Source organism: Mus musculus, chromosome 16, assembly GCF_000001635.26.
Source record: "Mus musculus strain C57BL/6J chromosome 16, GRCm38.p6 C57BL/6J".
Lineage (NCBI taxonomy): Eukaryota > Metazoa > Chordata > Mammalia > Rodentia > Muridae > Mus > Mus musculus.
Window position 1 is genome coordinate 37,011,006 of NC_000082.6, and position 21,329 is coordinate 37,032,334.

A 21,329-nucleotide genomic window follows, 5' to 3' on the forward strand; every position below is an offset into this window, starting at 1 on the left:
AGCAGTTTTACAGAGTTTTTATATTTCCGAGCAAAGAGAGCTATAACTGAAGACGTTTAAAGATACATTGATGTTAATGGAAACTTCAGGTAGGTTAGATCCAGCAAATCAAGAGAAACTTCTGCTGTAAGGCTCAGATGCATATAACATGCTTAGCTTTTGGGTTGGTGGAAGCTACATTCCCAAATTCGTACATTCCCAAACGACTTACTTAATAGTCACAAGAACATGACAGAGTTGTGTGACCAAACAAGTGGCTATTTAAGGGGCCGAGATAACCCAAAATAATTGACACTGAACCAGTCTACAGCCTGGAATGTTTAACCCGGGCGTGTCCTCTACTCCACCCCCATCTGTTATTTTAATTCACGTATTTGACAAGAGGAAAACCGCACAAATTACGCTCTACCAAAAAACCCTACTTTTTTTTTTTTTTTTACACAATCTGAAGAAACAAAAAAGAAACAAACACAATACAATAGTAAAGAAGAGATACTTTCCTAATCTATTCACATAAGGGCAACTCATTAGCTTCCGATTCAAACCAGAAATAAGTAAAAACAGGAGGAATGTTTTTAGAACAATCTACGAATGCAGTCAGATGCTCCGTTCCTTTTAATGTCTCCAGCACTCTATCCCCTTTTCTATCCCCAGCCGCCAGCGGAGGCCGGAAGCCAGATATCAGCGCGGGCTGTTCCGTCCCTCACCACTCTATGGTAGTCGGGTTATTCTAGCCAGGAGAACTCTGTGGTTCCGGGGCGTGCTGGGAGGCCTGCATTTGAAGATGGAGGCGGGAAGATGGAGGCGGTAGCTGTCACTAGGTTGGGGTTCTCCCGCGCGGGAGGCCTATGGGACTGTGTCGTGTCCTGAACAGTCGAGAGGAGCTTGTTTGCAATGAGTCTTCCGCGCCGGAGTAGGAAACGGCGGCGTTCATCGTCCGGCTCCGACACGTTCTCGGGAGATGGTGATAGCTTTGTTAGCCCTCAGCTCCGGTGTGGACCGGTGCTGAGTCCACCTCCGGGGCTGGGACGCGGCCGGAGGCTCACAGGGACAGGTACTCGACCCGCGGGGCCGACGCGGCCGAGGGCAGCAGGGGTTGAGATGGGCTGCGAGAGTATCAGGGCCATGCACTCCCGCACCGGAGCTGGATAGCTGGAGGCAGGGCTGCTATCCAGTACCCGGCCTGGGACTCAACCCTGGGGATGGCTTCCCTCTTGGCCAGCATGCACAGCTGATGGTGTTTTAGTCCACCACTGCCCCAGTAGATATGGGCGTTCTTTGGTTTTTGGGTCTTTACACCTTCCCAGAAACAACTTCCAAGTTGGCCAGATCCTGTCACCATGTCGAGGGTTTGCTTAGGATAAATGTCCAGTGGTACAACTTCATATATATAAGTACCAAATTTCTGGGTGTGGTGTAGGATGCAGGCTCTTTGGACTGCAAAGAGCAAAGCTGGAAGGCACATGTTGTCTTAGAACCTTAACCCAGTTCTTGTTTGCTTTTTTGAGATAAGGGCTTGCTCTAGGTCAGGCTGGGTGCTGTCTCGATCTCGGACCAAGGGTGTTTATCCGTAAATGTTGGGATTATAGGCCTACACCAGTGCATTTCATAATTCTTTGCCCTTGGTTATGCAGATACCTCAGTACTAAATCGTAAAGAGAAACTCATCTAACAGCTTTGTAATGCTTAATCACCCTTCTACCTCCACATCTGTACAAACTTTTTATTCAGTGTGTATAGCACACTTTTTGGTTTTTTCGAGACAGGGTTTCTCAGTATAGCCTGGCTGTCCTGGAACTCAACTTTGTAGACCAGGCTGGCCTTGAACTCAGAAATCCATCTGCCTCTGCCTCCCAAGTGCTAGGATTAAAGGCTTGTGCCACCACCGCCCAGCTATAGCACACTTTTGTTTGTGGCTCTTAAGAGTTTTCAAATTTTCATCTAGTAAATAAAAAATTGCTAGCATTTTTCTGTATAGGATCAGTTTCTTAATAGGTCTCTAGAAGTGAAGATGTGTTTTAAGTTTGGTAGGAATTCAAACAGGTTTAACTACTAAACTTGTATGTTGGAGGTAATTAAATTGTTTTTGTTTTTCTGAAAGGAACAAACAAGCGAAGAGTTTCTGATGACCAGATAGACCAGCTGCTGTTGGCAAATTGGGGACTTCCTAAAGCAGTTCTGGAGAAATACCATAGTTTTGGTGTAAGAAAGATGTTCGAATGGCAGGCAGAATGCCTTTTGCTTGGTCACGTCTTGGAAGGAAAGAATCTAGTTTATTCAGGTATTCAAATTTATGTAAACTCCTTTCACTAAAATTATCAGTGTGAACAATTCTCTTTTGGGTTGGTTACATTTTTTAAACAGGAGGAATGTCATCATTTGCATCCTGACATCATGAAAGTTCTGTTGTGTGGTAGAGGAGGGAAACAAGGACATTTGCAACGTATGTAGGAAAAATTCTGCTTGTTTAATTTAACGTATGTCTCAGTGAGTCTGAGTCTGTAATGCTTAACGTATGTCTGAGTGAGTCTGTAAGAGATGCCAGCCTGCTCTTTCCTCATTTGATCTCAGTTGCTTTTAACTTTTGTATTCATAACTGAGGTGATTGTGCAGGGTCATACTTACAAAACAATATGTCGTATACTTTATAAGGTTTACATGGGTTTTCAAGAGCAACTCTGATATGAACAATTTTTAACCTATGTTTACTGAAGTGACTTAAGGATCAAATATAAGATACAGTTCCTTTGTGCCAGTTTCCTCTGAAGTTCTGAGCCATTCAGATGTTTTTTATAAGGCTATGAAAAAGAACCACAGTAACAACTAGGTAGATATAAGTTCAGAATGATTGGGTTTGGGAACTCTATCATTTACTGGCTGCTTGGATTTGTAAATTGGAGGGAGAGTGGAGGAGGGGGATGCTAACTGACTTGGTACTGCTGAGGGTTAATTATAAAAGCTTTGAACAGTTTGGTATACACAATTCCTAAGTGTTTAAAGTGTGGCATTAAGCAGCAGCGTCAGCCGGTTGCTGACTGGAGGAATGGGCTAGGCATTTCAGTTTCTTAACTCACAACGTTGGCCAGCAACTCACACAATGAAGATGTTTTTACCTTAGATATATATTGGATCTGTGGACTTTCTGTCCCTAACTCCTCACCATCTTCTTCTAGATCTGGCAATACACTTGATAACACATTTATCTTTTTCTCTGCTCTTACCCTGATCCCGACTTTCTCACTGTGTTTCTAAGAACATGTTAGTCATTTTGTATTGCTTTCAGGATAGACCAAAAAAGTCTTTAGATGGTAGGATTATGGCCCTCTTTTTTGTGTGTGGCATTTAAACATTTAAAAAATCTGTAGTTATGTATGTATATATGTCTGTGTGTGTGTGGGGGTGCTGTACATACAGTGTGCACAGAGACCAGAAGAGGAGGTTAGATCCCCTGGAGTAGGAGTTACAGGCAGCTGTGAGCTGTCTGATAGGGTGCTGGGAATCAAGCCTGTGATGTACTCTTTCGTAACTACTATGCCATCTCTCTAGCCCTAGTCTCAAACCAACAACCACTGCTGTCTTTTTTTAATCTCTCTATTCTCCCCTGAAGGACTTTGTACTCAGGCTCATACTCACTTGTAGCCACGTTCTAGACTTTCCTCCAGGCCTTTGCACATAGCACATGATGTTTCTGATGTTTGGCATTCCTTTCCTCTCTCCATGGTTTTCTTTCCTTTCTGTAATTTTTCTTACAGCTCCTCTCAGTTTGTGTCCTAGCCTTTATCTTATTATCTTAAAGGTGTTCATGGGGGAAAAGGGCTTTTACCTATTCAGTCGGTTCTTAAAGAACATAGAGTTGGCGAGGAACTCAGTAATGGTCATCATTAAAAATCCTCTCCGTTTACTCTGAGATTAAGTCAGGGGCATTTTAGGAGTTAAGGTTTCAAACACAAGTTGAGTCTTTAATGATGCATTAGCCCTAACTGCTGTGATACTGGATATGGCTTACAACATTTACTAATGCAGTGTACAGATGTTACTTTTTGTTATAATTTTGTGGAATAATCATGTTTTAGCTCCTACAAGTGCTGGGAAGACTCTTGTTGCAGAGTTACTTATTCTGAAGCGGGTTTTGGAAACACGGAAGAAAGCGTTGTTTATTTTGCCCTTTGTGTCTGTGGCTAAAGAGAAGAAATGCTACCTCCAGGTAACAGTTTTTGTTGTTTGAAATAGTGAAAGGTTCGTCCTTGCTAGCATTGGTTTTACTCACTTGAAAGAGGTATAAAATCAAATGGAAAATGAAGTTTCTTTTATTGTATGTATATAGCTTTAAAAGCTGACTTAAAATTGTTAATAATTTAGTAGGACAGTTGGGTATTGTGGTACAGGTGTATCTACTCGAAATTCTGAGGCAGGAGGATTACCTGGGCAACTTAGTGAAACCCTGTATTAAAGAGTAAAAAGAAGCTGGGCGTGGTGGTGCACTCCTTTAATCCCAGCATTCGGGAGGCAGAGGCAGGTGGATTTCTGAGTTCGAGGCCAGCCTGGTCTACAAAGTGAGTTCCAGGACAGCCAGGGCTATACAGAGAAACCCTGTCCAAAAAAAAAAAGTAAAAAGAAGCCTAAGGACATTACAGCTCAGCACTAACCAAACAAACCTCAAAGACAGAGGGAAATTTAAAAATTATTATTGTGTAAAATAAAAAAGGATAGCAAGTCAGAAGGGTAGCTTTGGGGATACTGTATAAAAATGATAAATTGTTCACAGGAAGTAAAGAATAGCATGTGACTGCAAATAAAAATTAGCATTTAAACTGAACAGTTGGACTAATAGATTGAAGTATGGAAAAAAGGCATGTTTAAGGAAGCCTATCACACTCCAACCGAGGGTCACTGAGAGAACTTAGGGCCTGAAGGGAGGACTCTCATGCTTGAGGGGTGCTCCAGGTCTGGTCAGACCTTCTGTCTTGTTACATGAGCCATCTTTTCTGCTGAGGATAAAATACCTCACTATTTTAAAGGCCTTCTCACAAACACAGTGTCCGTTAGCTAGAAAGAAAAGGACTTGTGATTTCTGCAGTGAAGCAGTGCGCTCTTTGAATAGAAATCATTGTACAGACCGGTCAGTGGTCTGGATTTTCACACCGTGTTGCAGGCACAACCTGCAGGGCCTCGTGGGTTTTATTTGTAAACTGAGGCTGTTAACTCTTAGTACTATAATTCAATAAACTCAAAGTCTCAGAAGAAATTGATTAAATAAACATCTCTAAAGTTCCATGGTTTTACACATCTTTTTAATGGTTATTTCAGAGGCCAAATAGCAACCAAGCTGGTCCTTCTCAGGAGCCTCCTCTCAGCTTAGACTCAAAGTAACAAAACGATGAAAGGATCCTTTTTATTGAGAAGGTATGCTAGTTAAAAGTTAAACCAAAAACTTAAATATCATTCCCACTGAACTTAACTTTTTAAAAAAAAATTAGGTATTTTCTTTATTTACATTTTAAATGTTATTCCCTTTCCTGGTTTCCCCTCTGAAAACCCCCTGTTCCCTCCAACCTCCCCCTGCTCCCCAGCCCACCCACTCCTGCTTCCTGGCCCTGGCATTCCCCCACACTGGGGCATAGAACCTTCACAGGACCAAGGGCCTCTCCTCCCATTGATGACCGACTAGGCCATCCTCTGCTACATATGCAGCTAGAGCCATGAGTCCCACCATATGTTTTCTTTGATTGGTGGTTTAGTCCCAGGGAGCTCTGGAGGTACTGGTTAGTTCATATTGTTGTTGAAAAATTTTCCTTCCATCATATGAAAAACTAATCTTTAAGTAGGGTAAGAGTATTTTTCTTGTAAATTATAAATTTGTTCCTTAAAACAATTAATTAACTACTTTCTACTGTTGAATTAAGCATGTAGAACTTCAGTGTTTTGCAATTTAAATTCTGTAATAGCTGTTAGAACTTAGATTATTAAAATATTTATTAAGTGACATTTATTTCACTCTTTTAATGGAAATATTTATGCTAAGCCCTGTTAATTCTAAGCATATTTTAGTATATGATTCTATTTTTAGTATGTTGTTATACCATCTTAAAATACTTTTGTCTGTGTTATGGGGTAGAACCCAACTATAACTCATTACATTATAGGTTTTCACCAGTATTTTTTTTTTTTTTTTTTTTTTTTTTACTTAATTTAGAGTCTGTTTCAGGAAGTAGGACTAAAGGTAGATGGCTATATGGGCAGCACCTCACCAACGGGACAGTTCTCCTCCTTGGACATTGCTGTTTGCACTATTGAGAGAGCCAATGGGCTGGTCAATCGCCTCATTGAGGAAAATAAGATGGATCTGTTAGGTAAGAAAGTTAGAAAATTAAACAGGGTTTCCTGTTGCTGTTTTTAATGGGAAGAAGTGAAGCTGTGATTCCTATATGACCTATATTATTGTTTATTTTCTTTCATCTGTTTTTGGAGGCGAGAATTGGCAGAGGTAATGTCAGAAACTTCATGTTTATGTGTTGTTTTGTGTGTATGTTTTTTGTCTTTATGGTCTTGAGTTTGTTACCTTGCATTAAAATTGATTTTCACTTTATTTATTTATTTATTTGTTTATTTATCTATCTACTTTTTGTGGGTATGAGTTGCATGCAGCATGGCACATATGGGAAGGTTAGAGACAACATGTGGGAATTGATTCTTCTTCTGGAGACTGGACTCAGGAGCCGCCTCACTGGCCCCTTGCTTGCAGTTTTGAACTTTATGAAAGACAGGATATACCTGAGCCTCTGTCACTTCTCATTGCTACTTTCTTTACTCAACTTTGCTAGGAAGAGAAAGAAGTGTGCTGGGGTTGGACCTCCCTTCTACATAGTTAGTGAATTTATGTGATCATTATCATATTTTGGTACTATGGGCTCTTGATTAGAACTGCATTCTGAGGCTAGCATTCAATAGGGAAAGGATAGTCACATAAACTGTTTTTGTGTTTGACTCTCTAGAAAGATGTTTTAATCTTAACTTCCTTGTACCTTAAGATCAGATCCTTAGATAGAGGAAAGTGATTGTAGTAGCAGTCTATCAGCTCACTGAGAGCCCAGTAAACTTAAAAACAGCAAAAATGTTGTGATAGTAGAGGGATGGAGGGTGAGAATCACTGACTGGAAAGGCATGGTAGGACTGTCCCCTAAGTTCAGAGAGAAATAATGATCACTTTATAGCAGAATTGATTAAAGTACGTTTATGGCTTTTCTTCTTCTCTTCTCTTCTCTTCTCTTCTCTTCTCTTCTCTTCTCTTCTTCCTTTCTTTCTTTCTTTTCCCCACTCTATCCTGTATATCTCCCAAATAAAAGACAAAGAAACCTGGTATTTTATTTACAAGCTGCTGGACTGTGTTGAGCAGGTTCTGAGCTATTGTAACCTACATCCCAGCCATAAGGTCCCATGTTACTTGCAGTTTGAGTCTTGCCTGGCTTGCTCTGCTCCATGTATGTCATCAGGGTGAACTACTCTTGGCCATGTGCTCCTGGTCAATCCTGCCCCATGGTGACCTCCTTCTTCCACCTCCTCTGTCCTTCCTCTCATGCTCCTTATCTGAGACCCCCTCTTTGATCTCAAGTCCCAATTTCCTCTCTTTTGGGACACAGAACTCAGCATTTGAATACACAGTGCACAAGACCAACCCCAACAAGAATTGTCTCAGTACTCCTCATTAGTGACCTCACTGGACTTTAATTATCTTGAGGATTTTGCTTTGCATACTAGGCAGAGTAAATACTTTTAGAAGAGTGGAAGTATGTTGAAATAATTGTCATATAATATGAATCGGAGATAGCTTACAGATAAGGAATATTTCTCTTTAAGTCATTAGGAAATAAATCAAAAGGTCTTTATGAAAACTGATATTACAAAGCATGGAGACTTCCAGGATAAATGGCCGATTAGATGCTTTTCTCATGTAATGGTTTAGGAGAAGAGTTAAAATAACAAAGAAGAGAGTGTAGCAGGTGCCTATTGGGAGTCAAATGAGGTGACAGGATAACTAAAAGCCCATGGAAACAGTCATGTTATAAGAAGAGTAGTAAGCAGTCTGAAGCATCCCCCCCTGGCTGCTGCAGATAGAAGAAGCCAGAGCCATAACCCTACAGGCAGTGTGTTTTCTCCTCTGAGCAGTACTGAGATGGAATGCTGAAGGGACAGCCATTCACTAAGAAGATCCATATTGTACTGGAAGACATCCCTCAGTACACCTGCAACTTACAGCATGCAAACATCTAAAAAGTCAAGTTAGAAACTTAGTAGCTGAAACTTAAGATACAAAAAGTTGAAATGCCAAAGAATTAGGAAAGCAACTAATACCCGAGGTGTGGTGGCGCACGCCTTTAATCCCAGCACTTTGGAGGCAGAGGCAGGCGGATTTCTGAGTTCGAGGCCAGCCTGGTCTACAAAGTGAGTTCCAGGACAGCCAGGGCTACACAGAGAAATTCTGCCTGAAAACAACCAACCAACCAACCAACCAATCAATCAAAAAACCGAATAAACAAATAAATAAATGACCCCAAAGAGGATTCAAATAAATAATGACTGAGTTAAAGAAGCTAAGACTTGAAGAAAAAAAAAAAAAACCTAAGTAAAGTAACAGAATGCTAGAAATCAATAGTAACATAAACTACAAAACAAACAACAACAACAACAACAAAAAACCCCAGCCAAAACTAAACACATACAGAGAAATTTGAAAATACACTGTAGCTTTAACTTTTCAAAACCTTTTAACGATGGTTCTTAAATGCTTTACCCTCCCTTCTAGCCCACCACCCAACAGAGGTAGTGGAAAAGAAAGGTTATTAGGATATGGGGGCAGTGGACCCATTTAGAAATTGTCCTTTGGAGCAAATTCTATGTGTGTTGTCTGGAAATCAGCAGTTTAGCTCACAGGAATCATCACCGGCAGCTTGATTCATTCGCAAACACTTCAAGAATATACCAGCAGTCCAGTTCTGTAGTGTCAGGATAGCAAATACGAATCAGCAGTGGTAATATAACCTAGCAGAGCAGCCAGGGCTAAGCCAAATCAGCACGAGTCAGCAGGAAGGACCAGGACCACCAGGGATGCCAGGAGAAGTTCTTTGCTGTGTCTTTCTCAAGGAAATGCAGGTCAGCAAGGACTGAAGACCAAGAAGTGCTGCATAGCTAGCTATGTAAGCAAGCCAAGTCTCTGTCACTGTCCACTGAGTCCTATTAATACTCCCTCCAAACATCATGTGTCCTTCATAGGTCTTGCCTCACCATGTGTCTTAGCAAAACTCCACGAGAGTCCGTATCAGCTGACATCACTCTACCAATAGGCCTGAGTTCATGGAAGTGGCAAAAAGCCACCAGCACAGCACCAGAAGTGTTTTGGTGCATATCTCTCTATGGAGTCCTGAAAAGCGGAGCTCAACTATACATTGTAAGGAGAACCAATGCATGTGTGTAGTTAGTGAAGAATCCATTATCACGTCCTTTCACTTGCTTGCTTTAGCAAATCGTCCTTTCACCCGTGCCTGCTTCAGGAAAACACTGCTTAATGTGTTTGCCCCAGCAAAACACCATCTAACACAACTGACTTTCTAAAGAATCCTTAAGTCTACTTCAATACACCTTTAAACAGTCATTGTGGATAATTGAAAAAAAATCACAGGAGAAAGAAAAAAATTCCCCGCCGGGCATGGTGGTGCACGCCTTTAATCCCAGCACTTGGGAGGCAGAGGCAGGCGGATTTCTGAGTTTGAGGCCAGCCTGGTCTACAGAGTGAGTTCCAGGACAGCCAGGGCTACACAGAGAAACCCTGTCTGGAAAAACCAAAAAAAAAAAAAAAAAAAAAATCCCCAAATCTACAATTTACCAGGATCTTTGGTATACACTATAGAGAGAACTCAACAGTCAATGAATGGATAAAGAATATAAAATGAAGCCACAAACAAAATCATGGTTTTAGCCAATTTTTGGAATTGTAATAATTATTTTTGCTAAAGTTAGTTTGACTTAAGACAAATCTCTCTTTTCTGTCATGTAAGATTTAGGTTAAAATGAACATTAAAATAGAAAGGAGACTAGTATGAGGGGTAAATATGTACTGCATTAGTCAGGGTTTTCAAGAATAACAGAATCTATAGAATGAATCTGTACAGAAAGAATTAGACTGATGTACAGACTGTAGTACAGCTAACCCAAAAGTGGCTGTCTATGAACACAAAGTCCCAAGAACACAGAAGTTGTTCAGTCCATGAGGCTGGCATCCTGAAAAAGCAGGCTCTAGTCAATGCTAGTGAAGGAATGGGCTTGCTTTTTCCTGTCCTCACATCAGCTTCCAGCAGAAGGTGTGGCTTGGATTAAAGGCGTCTCTTCCATGTTAAGCTCAGGCTTGTCTTTCTGCTTGAAAGGTCAGAATTAGATGTGGATCTTCCTTCTTCAAATTAAGCAAAATCCCTCCTAAGTGTGCCCGCTATTTTCAGGCTTTCCTTCCAGATGTAGTCAAGTTGACAACCAAGAATAGCATCACAAGTACATTTCATGCATAAATGAAAGTATTTAGTGAAATCCACTATGTTATATAATTGATATATACAAGTAGAAAAACAGTATAAAAGTGAGATATAAGACTAATGAAAGCATTGGCCCATAATAAATTTTTAATGATTTTGGAACATTTTATAAGTGCTCAGATTGGTTTGATTCTTCAGGCATGAGAGAAGGGCATTATGATTATATGTTTAGCAGAAGGGTAATACTAGTTGTTATATCTTTTTTAAAAAAATCCCTTAATTCTTCTTGTCCCAATTCTGGTGTCTTTTTTTTTTTTTTTTTTTTAAATAGCCTTTTTTCTTTGGGTAGGGGGATTGTCTCCCAGGCTGGCTTTGAACTCACAGCAGTTCTGCCTCAGCCTCCTGCATGCTGTAAGTAACTTTCAAACATAATTAGGCTATATTTCTTAGTAGCTAAAAATCACTAACACTGAAAACCTGAGACGGATATTTATTATCTATCCATTTCTATAAAAATACCAATTTAGAAGTGTGAGTGGTGACAGGTCATTTTCTCTGGGAGTGCTACTGGTTTTGTCAACTTACACAAACCTAGACATATCTGAAAAGAGACAATCTCAATCGAGGAAATGCTGCTATCATGTCGGCATGTGAGTAAGCCTCTAAGGGTATTTTCTTGACTGATAATTGATGTGGAAGGGCCCAGCTCAGCGTGGGCAGTGCGGTCCCTAAGCTCGTAGTCCTGGGATGTGTAAGAAAGCAAGCTGAGCAAGCTAGGAAGTAGCACTCTTCTGTGGTCCCTGCTCCAGTTCCTGAGTTCCTGTCTGGCCTCCTTCAGTGATGGACTGTGATCTGGAAGTGTAAGCCAAATAAACCCTTTCCTCTTCATTGAGTTGCTTCTGCTCATGTCATTTATCCCAGCAATAGAAAGATGACTAAGATATTGGGTTTGGTTGTTTTGTTAGTACTGAGTAAGCTAATCACTTACTTTTTGTAATTAGTATATATGGTGATAGGATTGCTTAAGATCGTTAAAACATCTTGGAAAGAATTGGACACCATATAGAATCTGGCTTTTCCTTTATGGTGGAACTTTGCATCACCTGCAAGGTCTTATTATGAGCTATTTGCTGTTAACCATGTGCTGCTAAGTCTCAGAATTCTTAGAACTGTGCAGCTTTGTAAAAGGTCAATCTGGAAAATCCTTGCAGGAATGGTGGTCGTGGATGAGCTGCACATGCTGGGGGACTCTCACCGAGGGTATCTGCTGGAGCTGTTGCTGACCAAGATTTGCTACGTCACTCGTAAATCAGCATCGCAGTAAGTACTTGAAGTAACTGGTTTCCTGATGTTTGAAAAAGATCTATACAAATGAAAACATAAAATTTACAGGAATATATTACCTTTTTTATTTAAACAAATTCGTGAATAATAGTTTGTTCTTGTTCTACAAAAGTTTTCAATCTGTGGGCCTTGACCCCATTTGTGGTTGAATGACCACTCCACAGGGGTTGACCAAGGCCATCAGAAAGCAGATATTTTAATATTAAGATCTATAACACTAGCAAAATTGCAGTTACAAAGTAGCACCAAAAATAATTTTATGGTTGGGGTTCACCACAACATGAAGTATTAATGGCTGCAACATTAGTAAGGTTTAGAACTGCTAAACTAAAGGAAGAACTTAATTGATGTTCGATGACTTTTGCATATATAAACTTCTGCTGCTCAATTTTAATGCGTATATTATGATATTTTTATGATAGCTTAAATATTTAGTGCTTTATTTGTTATTTATACATATATCTAATTTAAGAAGCAAAGACTAATTTTGTAAAATGACATTTTTCAGCCCCTACAGCATAGACTGTCAACTCTCTACCTTAAAAGTTATAAAAATAAGTTATAGCAGTCTCTACCTCCAGTTTTAGATTTTAGTTTTAGATTTTATATATTGATTTCTCATTTTAAAAATTAATTTAAAAATAAATTTTACTGTTTGAGAAACTTGCAAATAGAATAATCACCACACACCAAAAATTAAGCAGACCTAAAATCTGTACATCTCAACTTGCATTTGTTAGACTGCTTTCAAACATTAAAACATTATTGACTACTTATTTAAACCACCACGAAAACCGACAGCTCCATGATAGAATTAGAACTAGAAAACCCTTAGCTTTATGTTCTTTCTCATAACTTGTGTCCATAACTTGCACTCAGTCCTTCCTAATCCCCTAATAGCCTTTCTTGTTTACTTTTTGTACTGGCTGGTTTTGTGTGTCAACTTGACACAAACTGGAGTTATCACAGAGAAAGGAACCTCCCTTGAGAAAATGCCTCCATGAGATCCAGCTGTAAGGCATTTTCTCAATTAGTGAGCAAGGGTTGGAGGGCCCATTGTGGGTGGTGCCATCCCTGGGCTGGTAGTCTTAGGTTCTATAAGAAAGCAAGATGAGAGCCGGGCGGTGGTGGCGCACACCTTTAATCCCAGCACTTGGGAGGCAGAGGCAGGTGGATTTTTGAGTTCAAGGCCAGCCTGGTCTACAGAGTGAGTTCCAGGACAGCCAGGGCTACACAGAGTAAACCCTGTCTCGAAAAACCAAAACAGAAGGGAAAAAAAAAAAAAAAAAAAAAAAAAGGAAAGCAAGATGAACAAGCCAGGGGAAGTAAGCCAGTAAGTAACATCCCTCCATGGCCTCTTAATCAGCTCCTGCTTCCTGACCTGCTTGAGTCCCAGTCCTGACTTCCTTTGGTGTTGAACAGCAATGTGGAAGTGTATGCTGAATAAACCCTTTCCTTCCCAACTTGCTTCTTGGTCATGATGTTTTGTTTTGTGCAGGAATAGAAACCCTGACTAAGCTGGGCAGTAGTGGCACACACCTTTAATCCCACCACTTGAGAGGCAGAGGCAGGTGGATTTCTGAGTTCAAGGCCAGCCTGGTCTACAGAGTGAGTTCCAGGATAGCTAGGGCTACACAGAGAAACCCTGTCTCGAAAAAAAAAGTTGAGGCTTGGCACCATGAAGAGAGCCTATGAGAGGCTATTGGTGAAGCCTAGTAGCATTGGAAGACAGCAGTGTTTTGGAGATGCCAGTACCTTGAGATGATCAACAAGAGCAGCAGCAGCAGTGGAGTACAGGCAGCTGGAGCCTAGAAGACAAGGTCTGTGCTACAAAGGGCAGAGCTAGAGAAATGATCCAAGACCTTGGAGGAGCCCAGATGTTCCTGAGTGGATCCCAGACATTAGACGGTTAGAGTTTGATTTTGCTTTTGATTGTGACTGTGCCCTTGAAAGATCCTGACAGAATGTAAAAGGTCACAGAAGCCCTGAAATTGGCAAAATAGATTTCATTATTAGCAGAACTAGCTTCACTGATTTAGAAAAATAGAGGTGCACAATGCTCTGGCCGCTCCTAGAATCCGTGTGTCTGCCAATGTTCTGACCGTTCCTTGAACCCATGTGTGTGCCCACTGCTGCAGCCCACTGCCAGGTGTTTGTGATATTGGTTGCTGGGGCCAATCTGGAGTTGCTGCACCTGCACCAGTCTCTTTCCTTGTTTCCCTCCCATACCCATTTCTTGAGAAATCATTTTAGAATAGATATTGTTTAGATCGGGAAATCCCCTACTCCCTCCTTCTCCTTTACCCCCTGAGGGCCTATAAAAACTGGGACCCCTTTCCCCTCGGGGTTGACTCCTCTACCCCTGCGTGGGATACAAGTCGTCCCCAGAGCTCTGGCTTTCCCCGAATAAAGCCTCGTGTGGTTTGCATCAAGCTTGGTCTCTCGTGAGTTCTTGGGGGTCCGCTATTATCCTGAGACTTGAGTGAGGGTCTCCCTTCGGAGGTCTTTCACCCTGATATTTTTCCCTCTTGAAAGAAGAAAGTATTTTAGTGAAGCCCACAGTTAAATAGACTTTGAATTGTAAAACAACTTTGAATTTTAAAAGTGATTAGATATTTTAAAGGAATTGAACTTTTAATATGCAATAATTTATAATTATTTTTTCTTTAGAGCTGAATAGTATTCTTTATTTTATATGTGTACATTAAATTTTCATTAGGTTTTCATCTGTTGATGGACAGGTAGGTTATTCTTCATTATTGTGAATAAAATATCAATAAACTTGAAACTGCAAATATCCATGGTAGGGTACTGAGTTCTCTGGGTGCATGCCCAGAATGAAATGGAATGGTCAAAAGGTAATTCTAATTTTAATTTTTTGAGAAATATTTGAACTGGTTTTCACAATGGCTGCTTTAATTTACACCTGTACCTCCACTAATAGTGAATCCTCTCCAACATTTGTTGGGTCTCAATATTGTTGTCTGATTTGTTGATGATAGCTATTCTGAGTGGGGTGAAGTGATAATCTCAAAGTAGTTTTTATTTGCATTACCCTGATGGCTAAGGAAATTGAATACTTAAAAAAAGTTATTGACCATTTATCTATCTTTTTTCCTTCCTTCCCTCTTTCCTTTCCTTCCCTTCCTCTCTCCTTCCCTCCCTCCCTCCCTTCTCTCTCTCTCTCTCTCTAGCTCTCTCTTTTTCTTTTCTTTTTAAAACTGTCTATTCAGTTCATTTGCTCATGTGTTTTACTTCCTTGGTGTCTAATTTCTGCTATTCTTTGTAACTTCTAGCTATCAGCCCCTTATCTCAGTGTAGCTGAAGACTTTCCCCCATATTGTGTGCTTTGAGAATTGTGTCCTTTGCTGTGCAGAAACTTTATTGTCATGTAGCCCATCTGTGATACTTGGGGTTAGTTTCTGTGCTGTTGTTGTTTGTTCAAAAGCCCATGTCAGACATGCTTTTAATCCCAGGACTTGGGAGGCAGAGGCAGAGAGATCTGAGTTGAGTCCTGTCTCAAAAACAAAACAAAACACAAAACAAAACAAAACAAAAACTTGAAACTCTGAAACTTATAGAAGAAAACACAGAGGATACTATCCTTTTAAGATATTTGAGTAGGCAAAAAGCGTTTATTTGTTTTGTTTTGTTTGAGACAGAGTCTCACTATTTAGCTTTGGCTGTCCTGGAGCTTGCTATGTAGAGCAGGTTGGTCTCTAACTCACAGAGATTCCCCTGCCTCTGTTTCCTGAGTGCAGGGATTAAAATTTGTTTCAGGCTTCAAATAAAGTTTTGATCCATTTTGAATAGAAATTTATACAAATTTAGTATACTGATTTCTTTCTAGGGGGAATTGAGATTTTTTTCTTTTATATTTCTTAATCGCCTGTAATCAGTTTCCTCCCACTCCCTTCCTCCCATCCCCTTACCCACTCACCACAGTCTTCCAGTTGTGCAAATAGGTTTCTAACTTTGCCTAGATCATTATTCGGTGTTGCATTGTTATCTCAGCTGTAGCATGTTGTGGTTGTTTTTACCTTTGGAAAGCCTAGTTATCTTCTTATACTGTTAAATATCTTTATTGTTTGAGGGCTTGGTTTTCTGTACACTATGCTACATACTTATCCCCAACAAGTACAAGGAAAGCATAACTCGAAAATGCCTACAATGTTCGGAAATTAAATAACAGATTTTGGACTTTTGTGTAAACATGTGAAAAATGCTACAGCTTAAGAAAAACAACTGAGTATATCAGTGAGAGGCTTAAACAGGCATTTGGAAGAGAAGTTTCAAACAGTCTGCACATGTGAAATGTCATAAAGCATCATTAATCATCAGAAATTACTTCATCAAAAAACTGTTCCTAGCCGGGCAGTGGTGGCATGCGCCTTTAATCCTAGCACTTGCGAGGCAGAGACAGGCACATTTCTGAGTTTGAGGCTAGCCTGGTCTACAGAGTAAGTTTCAGGACAGCCAGGGTTACACAGAGAAGCCCTTGTCTAGGAAAAAACAAAATAAAACAAAACCCAAACAAACAAATAAACTATTCCTGTAGTCTCTCCGTAATATTTATTATTAAGATGATTGACAGTACAGTCATCAGATGGTGACAAGATTGTGGAACAGTAGAACACATAGATTGTGGGAGTGCTACTTTGTTGGTACAGTCTCCCTGGAAACAGTTTCATATTATTCATTAAATTTGAAATCTGGCCAGTAATCTGTTCTTTAGTAGTTTTATACCTGGATCTGTACTCTGAAGGAATGTCTGCATTTGTATACCTGGATCTGTGCTCTGAAGGAATGTCTGCATTTGTATACCAAAGGCCATGACCACGACCACTGTTAGCAGTGTTACTTCCTGCACATTTCCTAATGTGATTTTTATTTGTTTTTTCAGCCAGGCAGAGTCAGCCAGCACTCTGTCTAATGCTGTGCAGATTGTTGGCATGAGTGCTACTCTTCCTAATTTGCAGCTTGTGGCTTCCTGGCTGAATGCTGAACTTTACCATACCGACTTTCGCCCTGTACCACTTTTGGAATCAATAAAAATAGGAAATTCCATATATGATTCTTCAATGAAGCTTGTGAGAGAATTTCAACCCCTGCTCCAAGTGAAGGTGAATTATTCCTGTTATATCTCCACTGTCAGTGCCTTTGTGGTCCTACCAAGCTAGTAACAGTTTTTAATTGTATAATTAGAGGTTGTGTAGGAGCAGAATATATATTATGTATCTGTTAGAATCAATACTAAGCTAGTCTGTTTTACTCTAAGCAATTGATGAGGAGAGTGAGAAGGAGAATGTAATGTGCTTTCCATTTAGATGACTGTATTTCCTGGCCTATAAGATAAACATTGAAAAGTGCACGTTCTTCTAGTCAATGAGGAGAAGGTTTCCCTATGGTTTATAGTAAACACTCATGTGGAACATTGACATTTGTTGAATGTATAACTACTGTATAGTAAGTATGCTGAATGAAAAGATTATTAGTTTTATTTTTTAAAGATTTATTTATTTTTATTTTTGTGCATTGATGTTTTGCCTGCATGAATGTTTGTGAAGGTGCCAGATCCCCTGGTATTATAGCTATAGAGAATTGTGAGCTGCAATGTGGGTGCTGGGAATTGAATCAGGACCTCTGGAAGAGCAGCCAGTGCTCCTAACCACCGAGCTATCTCTCTAGCCCTGAAGATTATTCTTTTAAGAGTTAGATAAACTTTCCTCTGACAATGAAGAGAGGTACACAAAATGTCTGAGGAAGTATTAGTTTAGTCATAAAACCTCTGAACTTTCTATCTTTATATCTACCAAGTAGAATAAAATACTTGGTTTTGGTAAGAATTAAATATGACTGTGTATGTGTGTGTATCACTTATAAAGTACTTGATAAATGAAAGCTACTCCCTGATACTCCTGCACAAATTGGCATTCTTTCAGCATGGAGCGGCTTCCACAGGGCATTCACGTAGACTCTTGGCTCTATTTAGAACATATACTTCCCACTGAGATAGTGTTTCTCTATCTTCACATCTGAGCTCACTTGTTTTCTCAGGGAAATCTCTCCTTCACGTCTTTAAATCTCTATGAAATATGAGACTCTAAATACGGCAAATCTTTCTCCTTCAGCACATCATGTGGTGGTTTATTTCCTTCCTGTGTTTTTAGTGATACTATAAATCCCTTGCCATTTAAGCCTTTGTTTTATTCACTAATGTATCTCCAGCACCTGAGTTAATAACCACAAGTTGAATGAATAAAAACTTTTCACCTGTCAGCATTATACTTATTGTAAATTTTATTCATATTTATAAACTACATTATATTTATTGTAAAGTTTATTTTTATTATAAATGACTTTTATTATGCCTTTTAGTAGAAAACCTTTCTTATGAATCAAAATGTATAATTTCAACACAATGAGAGATGTTTTGGAGATATGACTGACGTAGCTATTTCTCTTTCTTTTTTTAGGGAGATGAAGACCACATTGTTAGTTTATGCTATGAGACCATTCAGGATAACCATTCAGTATTAATCTTTTGTCCATCAAAAAAATGGTGTGAGAAGGTAGCAGATATCATTGCCCGAGAGTTTTACAATCTGCACCATCAACCTGAGGGTGAGCGACAGGTGGAAGTGAAGCCTCCATCCTTACTGTATTTGACAGTAGTGCTGGTGATGTTTGTAGCAAAGCACATCTCTGCTCTGGTACTGTCACTGTGTGGTGACTAGGAATTCTTGACAAAGCTGCTTTTGTGGTGCTAATCCTTTTCTGTCCTCTTTGTAGATAATGTGTACATATGCTTACCTCATTGTCTTCTCATTTTTAGAGGACTGTGTTTGTATATGTGTATAGGTTCATTTTGGACTCATGGACTTTGAGAGGTTCAATCTCTGGAGCCCCTAAATTGTATGCAAAATTACACAGACAGACAGACAGACAGACAGACACACACACACGCACTTTTTTTTTTTTTTTGAGAAATTGATGTTTTTCTTTTTTTTTGTTTTTTTGTTTTTTTTTTAATTTATTACATATTTTCCTCAATGACATTTCCAATGCTATCCCAAAAGTCCCCCATACCCTCCCCCCCACTTCCCTACCCACCCATTCTCATTTTTTTTTGGCCCTGGCGTTCCCCTGTACTGGGGCATATAAAGTTTGTGTGTCCGATGGGCCTCTCTTTCCAGTGATGGCCGACTAGGCCATCTTTTGATACATATGAAGCTAGAGTCAAGAGCTCCGGGGTACTGGTTAGTTCATAATGTTGTTGCACCTACGGGGTTGCAGATCTCTTTAGCTCCTTGGATACTTTCTCTAGCTCCTCCATTGGGGGCCCTGTGATCCATCCAATAGCTGACTGTGAGCATCCACTTATATGTTTGCTAGGCCCCTGCCTAGTCTCACAAGAGACAGCTATATCTGGGTCCTTTCAGCAAAATCTTGCTAGTGTATGCAGTGGTGTCAGCATTTGGAAGCTGATTATGGGGTGGATCCCTAGATAAGGCAGTCTCTAGATGGTCCATCCTTTTGTCGCAGCTCCAAACTTCGTCTCTGTAACTCCTACCATGGGTGTTTTGTTCCCAATTCTAAGAAGGGGCACAGTGTCCACACTTTGGTTTTCATTCTTCTAGAGTTTCATGCATTTGGCAAATTGTATCTTATATCTTGGGTATACTAAGTTTTGGGCTAGTATCCACTTATCAGTGAGTACATATTGTGTGAATTCCTTTGTGATTGTGTTACCTCGCTCAGGATGATGCCCTCCAGGTCCATCCATTTGCCTAGGAATTTCATAAATTCATTCTTTTTAATAGCTGAGATGTTTTTCTTTAATGTCCAGAGATAAGAGTCTAAAAGGAATCATACATATATATTCATGTAGATAAAATCAGTTTTAGTGTTGTATATTTTATGTATAATATAATGCATTGTTTGACGAGTGTAGCTTGATGAATTTTAATGTCTAAATGTGTATTTCTTCATATCCATCGCTATTGTAATTACCATACAGACTGTTTCTGCCACTGCGAAATATGCTCTAGTGCTGCCAGTCTCCTCCCTCTGTCAGCTGCAGGCGACCACTGACGTCACTCTGTCACTTTAGATTGCTAAGTCTTTCCTAACAATTTCACGTAAGTGACGTCATAGAGTATGAGTATATCTTTTTGTAAATTGGTTCTTTCACACAGCATGATGCTTTGTGGTACATTCGCGATATTGCATTGATGAGTTTGTTTCTTTTAGATACTGAACAGTCACTTAGTATGCTGCAGTAGCTATTGCTACATGTGTTTACTAGTTATATGATAAACACTGGCCTCAATATTTTCCCTAGCATGGGATCATGTGTGGCCTTTGCTCATCCTGACATCTGGACTCTCAAAGGTGTCTCTGTCACTTGCCTTCCCTCCTGTGTTGGCACTTTCTTTCATGGCTCTTATTTTATTTTATTTTATTTTTTTGTTGAATTCTGTATTATATCAGCTCTAAATATTGCTTCCTTTTTCCACCCTACTTTATTTATTTTTTTCTTAAGATCACACCTAGAATATTGAAATTGAAAGAATCTATGATTAAAGGTTTAGTTTTATGAAATTTAGTTTGTATATTTAGTACTCAGTTTTCTTCTGTACCCCACTTTTCTCACGGTTACCTGCTCTTTGTGACTTAGAAATGAGTTACTGTGAAATAAATGATTTTTTCATATAAATGAGCTATTATCACTGAGACTTTTCTAAATCCTGAGGCCATTGTCTTTGCAGTGAAGCTGTAAAACTGCAGACGTCGTTGTAGGATATTTAGGTTTTTATTACTTCTTTTACCAGTGAGTGGCCTCATAAGGGTAGGCAGTTAGCATTTCAGCCTTGTAGGAGGTAAGCTTTGCTAAAGTTTTTACCGACTGCTATCATTGTAGCATCCCTGCCAGGCCTGTCTTACCTGGTGCTGTCTATACCATGTTAATGTATATGCTTACATTGTGCCATGACAATTTGTACTCCTTAAGGATCAGAGTTCTGTTATTTTGATTTTAGTACTAGGTTCTCAGATTGCATGTGGTCTGTTTATTTTCTCTAGAAAAATAAAGTAGCACATTTTTCATAAACTGAAGCTTAAAATTTGGAATTATCTTACTAAATTTTTAACCTTAAAATGACTTCTTTTGGGCTGAGGAGGTAGCTCAGTTGGAAGCATTTGCTTTGCAAACACAAAGATAAGAAAAGTTTGATCTCTAGAACCACATTAAAATCAAAAGAAAACAGCAAGCCAAGGCACAGTGGTGTGTTTGTAATCCCAGCACGGGGTGGGGGTGTTGGGGGTGGGGGGAGGTGTTGTTGGCCATCTGTTCAGCTTAGCTAGTGTGGAACCTTGCCTCAAAAATCAGGTGGACGACTTCAAGTTGTTCTCTTATCTCTACATGCACACGTTCACCTTCACACACATGAACATGTAATATATACA

At 39.7% G+C, this 21,329-nt stretch overlaps 1 protein-coding gene across 5 annotated transcripts in view; it reads left to right on the forward strand.

The window, feature by feature from the left end:
- Window positions 1–735: 735 nt before the first annotated feature.
- Polq (polymerase (DNA directed), theta) overlaps window positions 736–21,329 on the forward strand; it is an 83,679-nt gene continuing 63,085 nt past the window's right edge. The window contains exons 1-7 of one of the 5 annotated variants that reach the window (XM_006522735.4): window positions 736–1,054; window positions 2,102–2,281; window positions 4,074–4,204; window positions 6,194–6,350; window positions 11,729–11,837; window positions 16,765–16,984; window positions 18,338–18,485. In XM_006522735.4, the coding sequence (XP_006522798.1) occupies window positions 895–1,054; window positions 2,102–2,281; window positions 4,074–4,204; window positions 6,194–6,350; window positions 11,729–11,837; window positions 16,765–16,984; window positions 18,338–18,485 (1,105 nt within the window). In that variant the 5' untranslated portion in view covers window positions 736–894. The other 4 variants (XM_006522734.4, NM_029977.2, XM_006522733.4 and 1 more) reach the window with 4 other exon arrangements.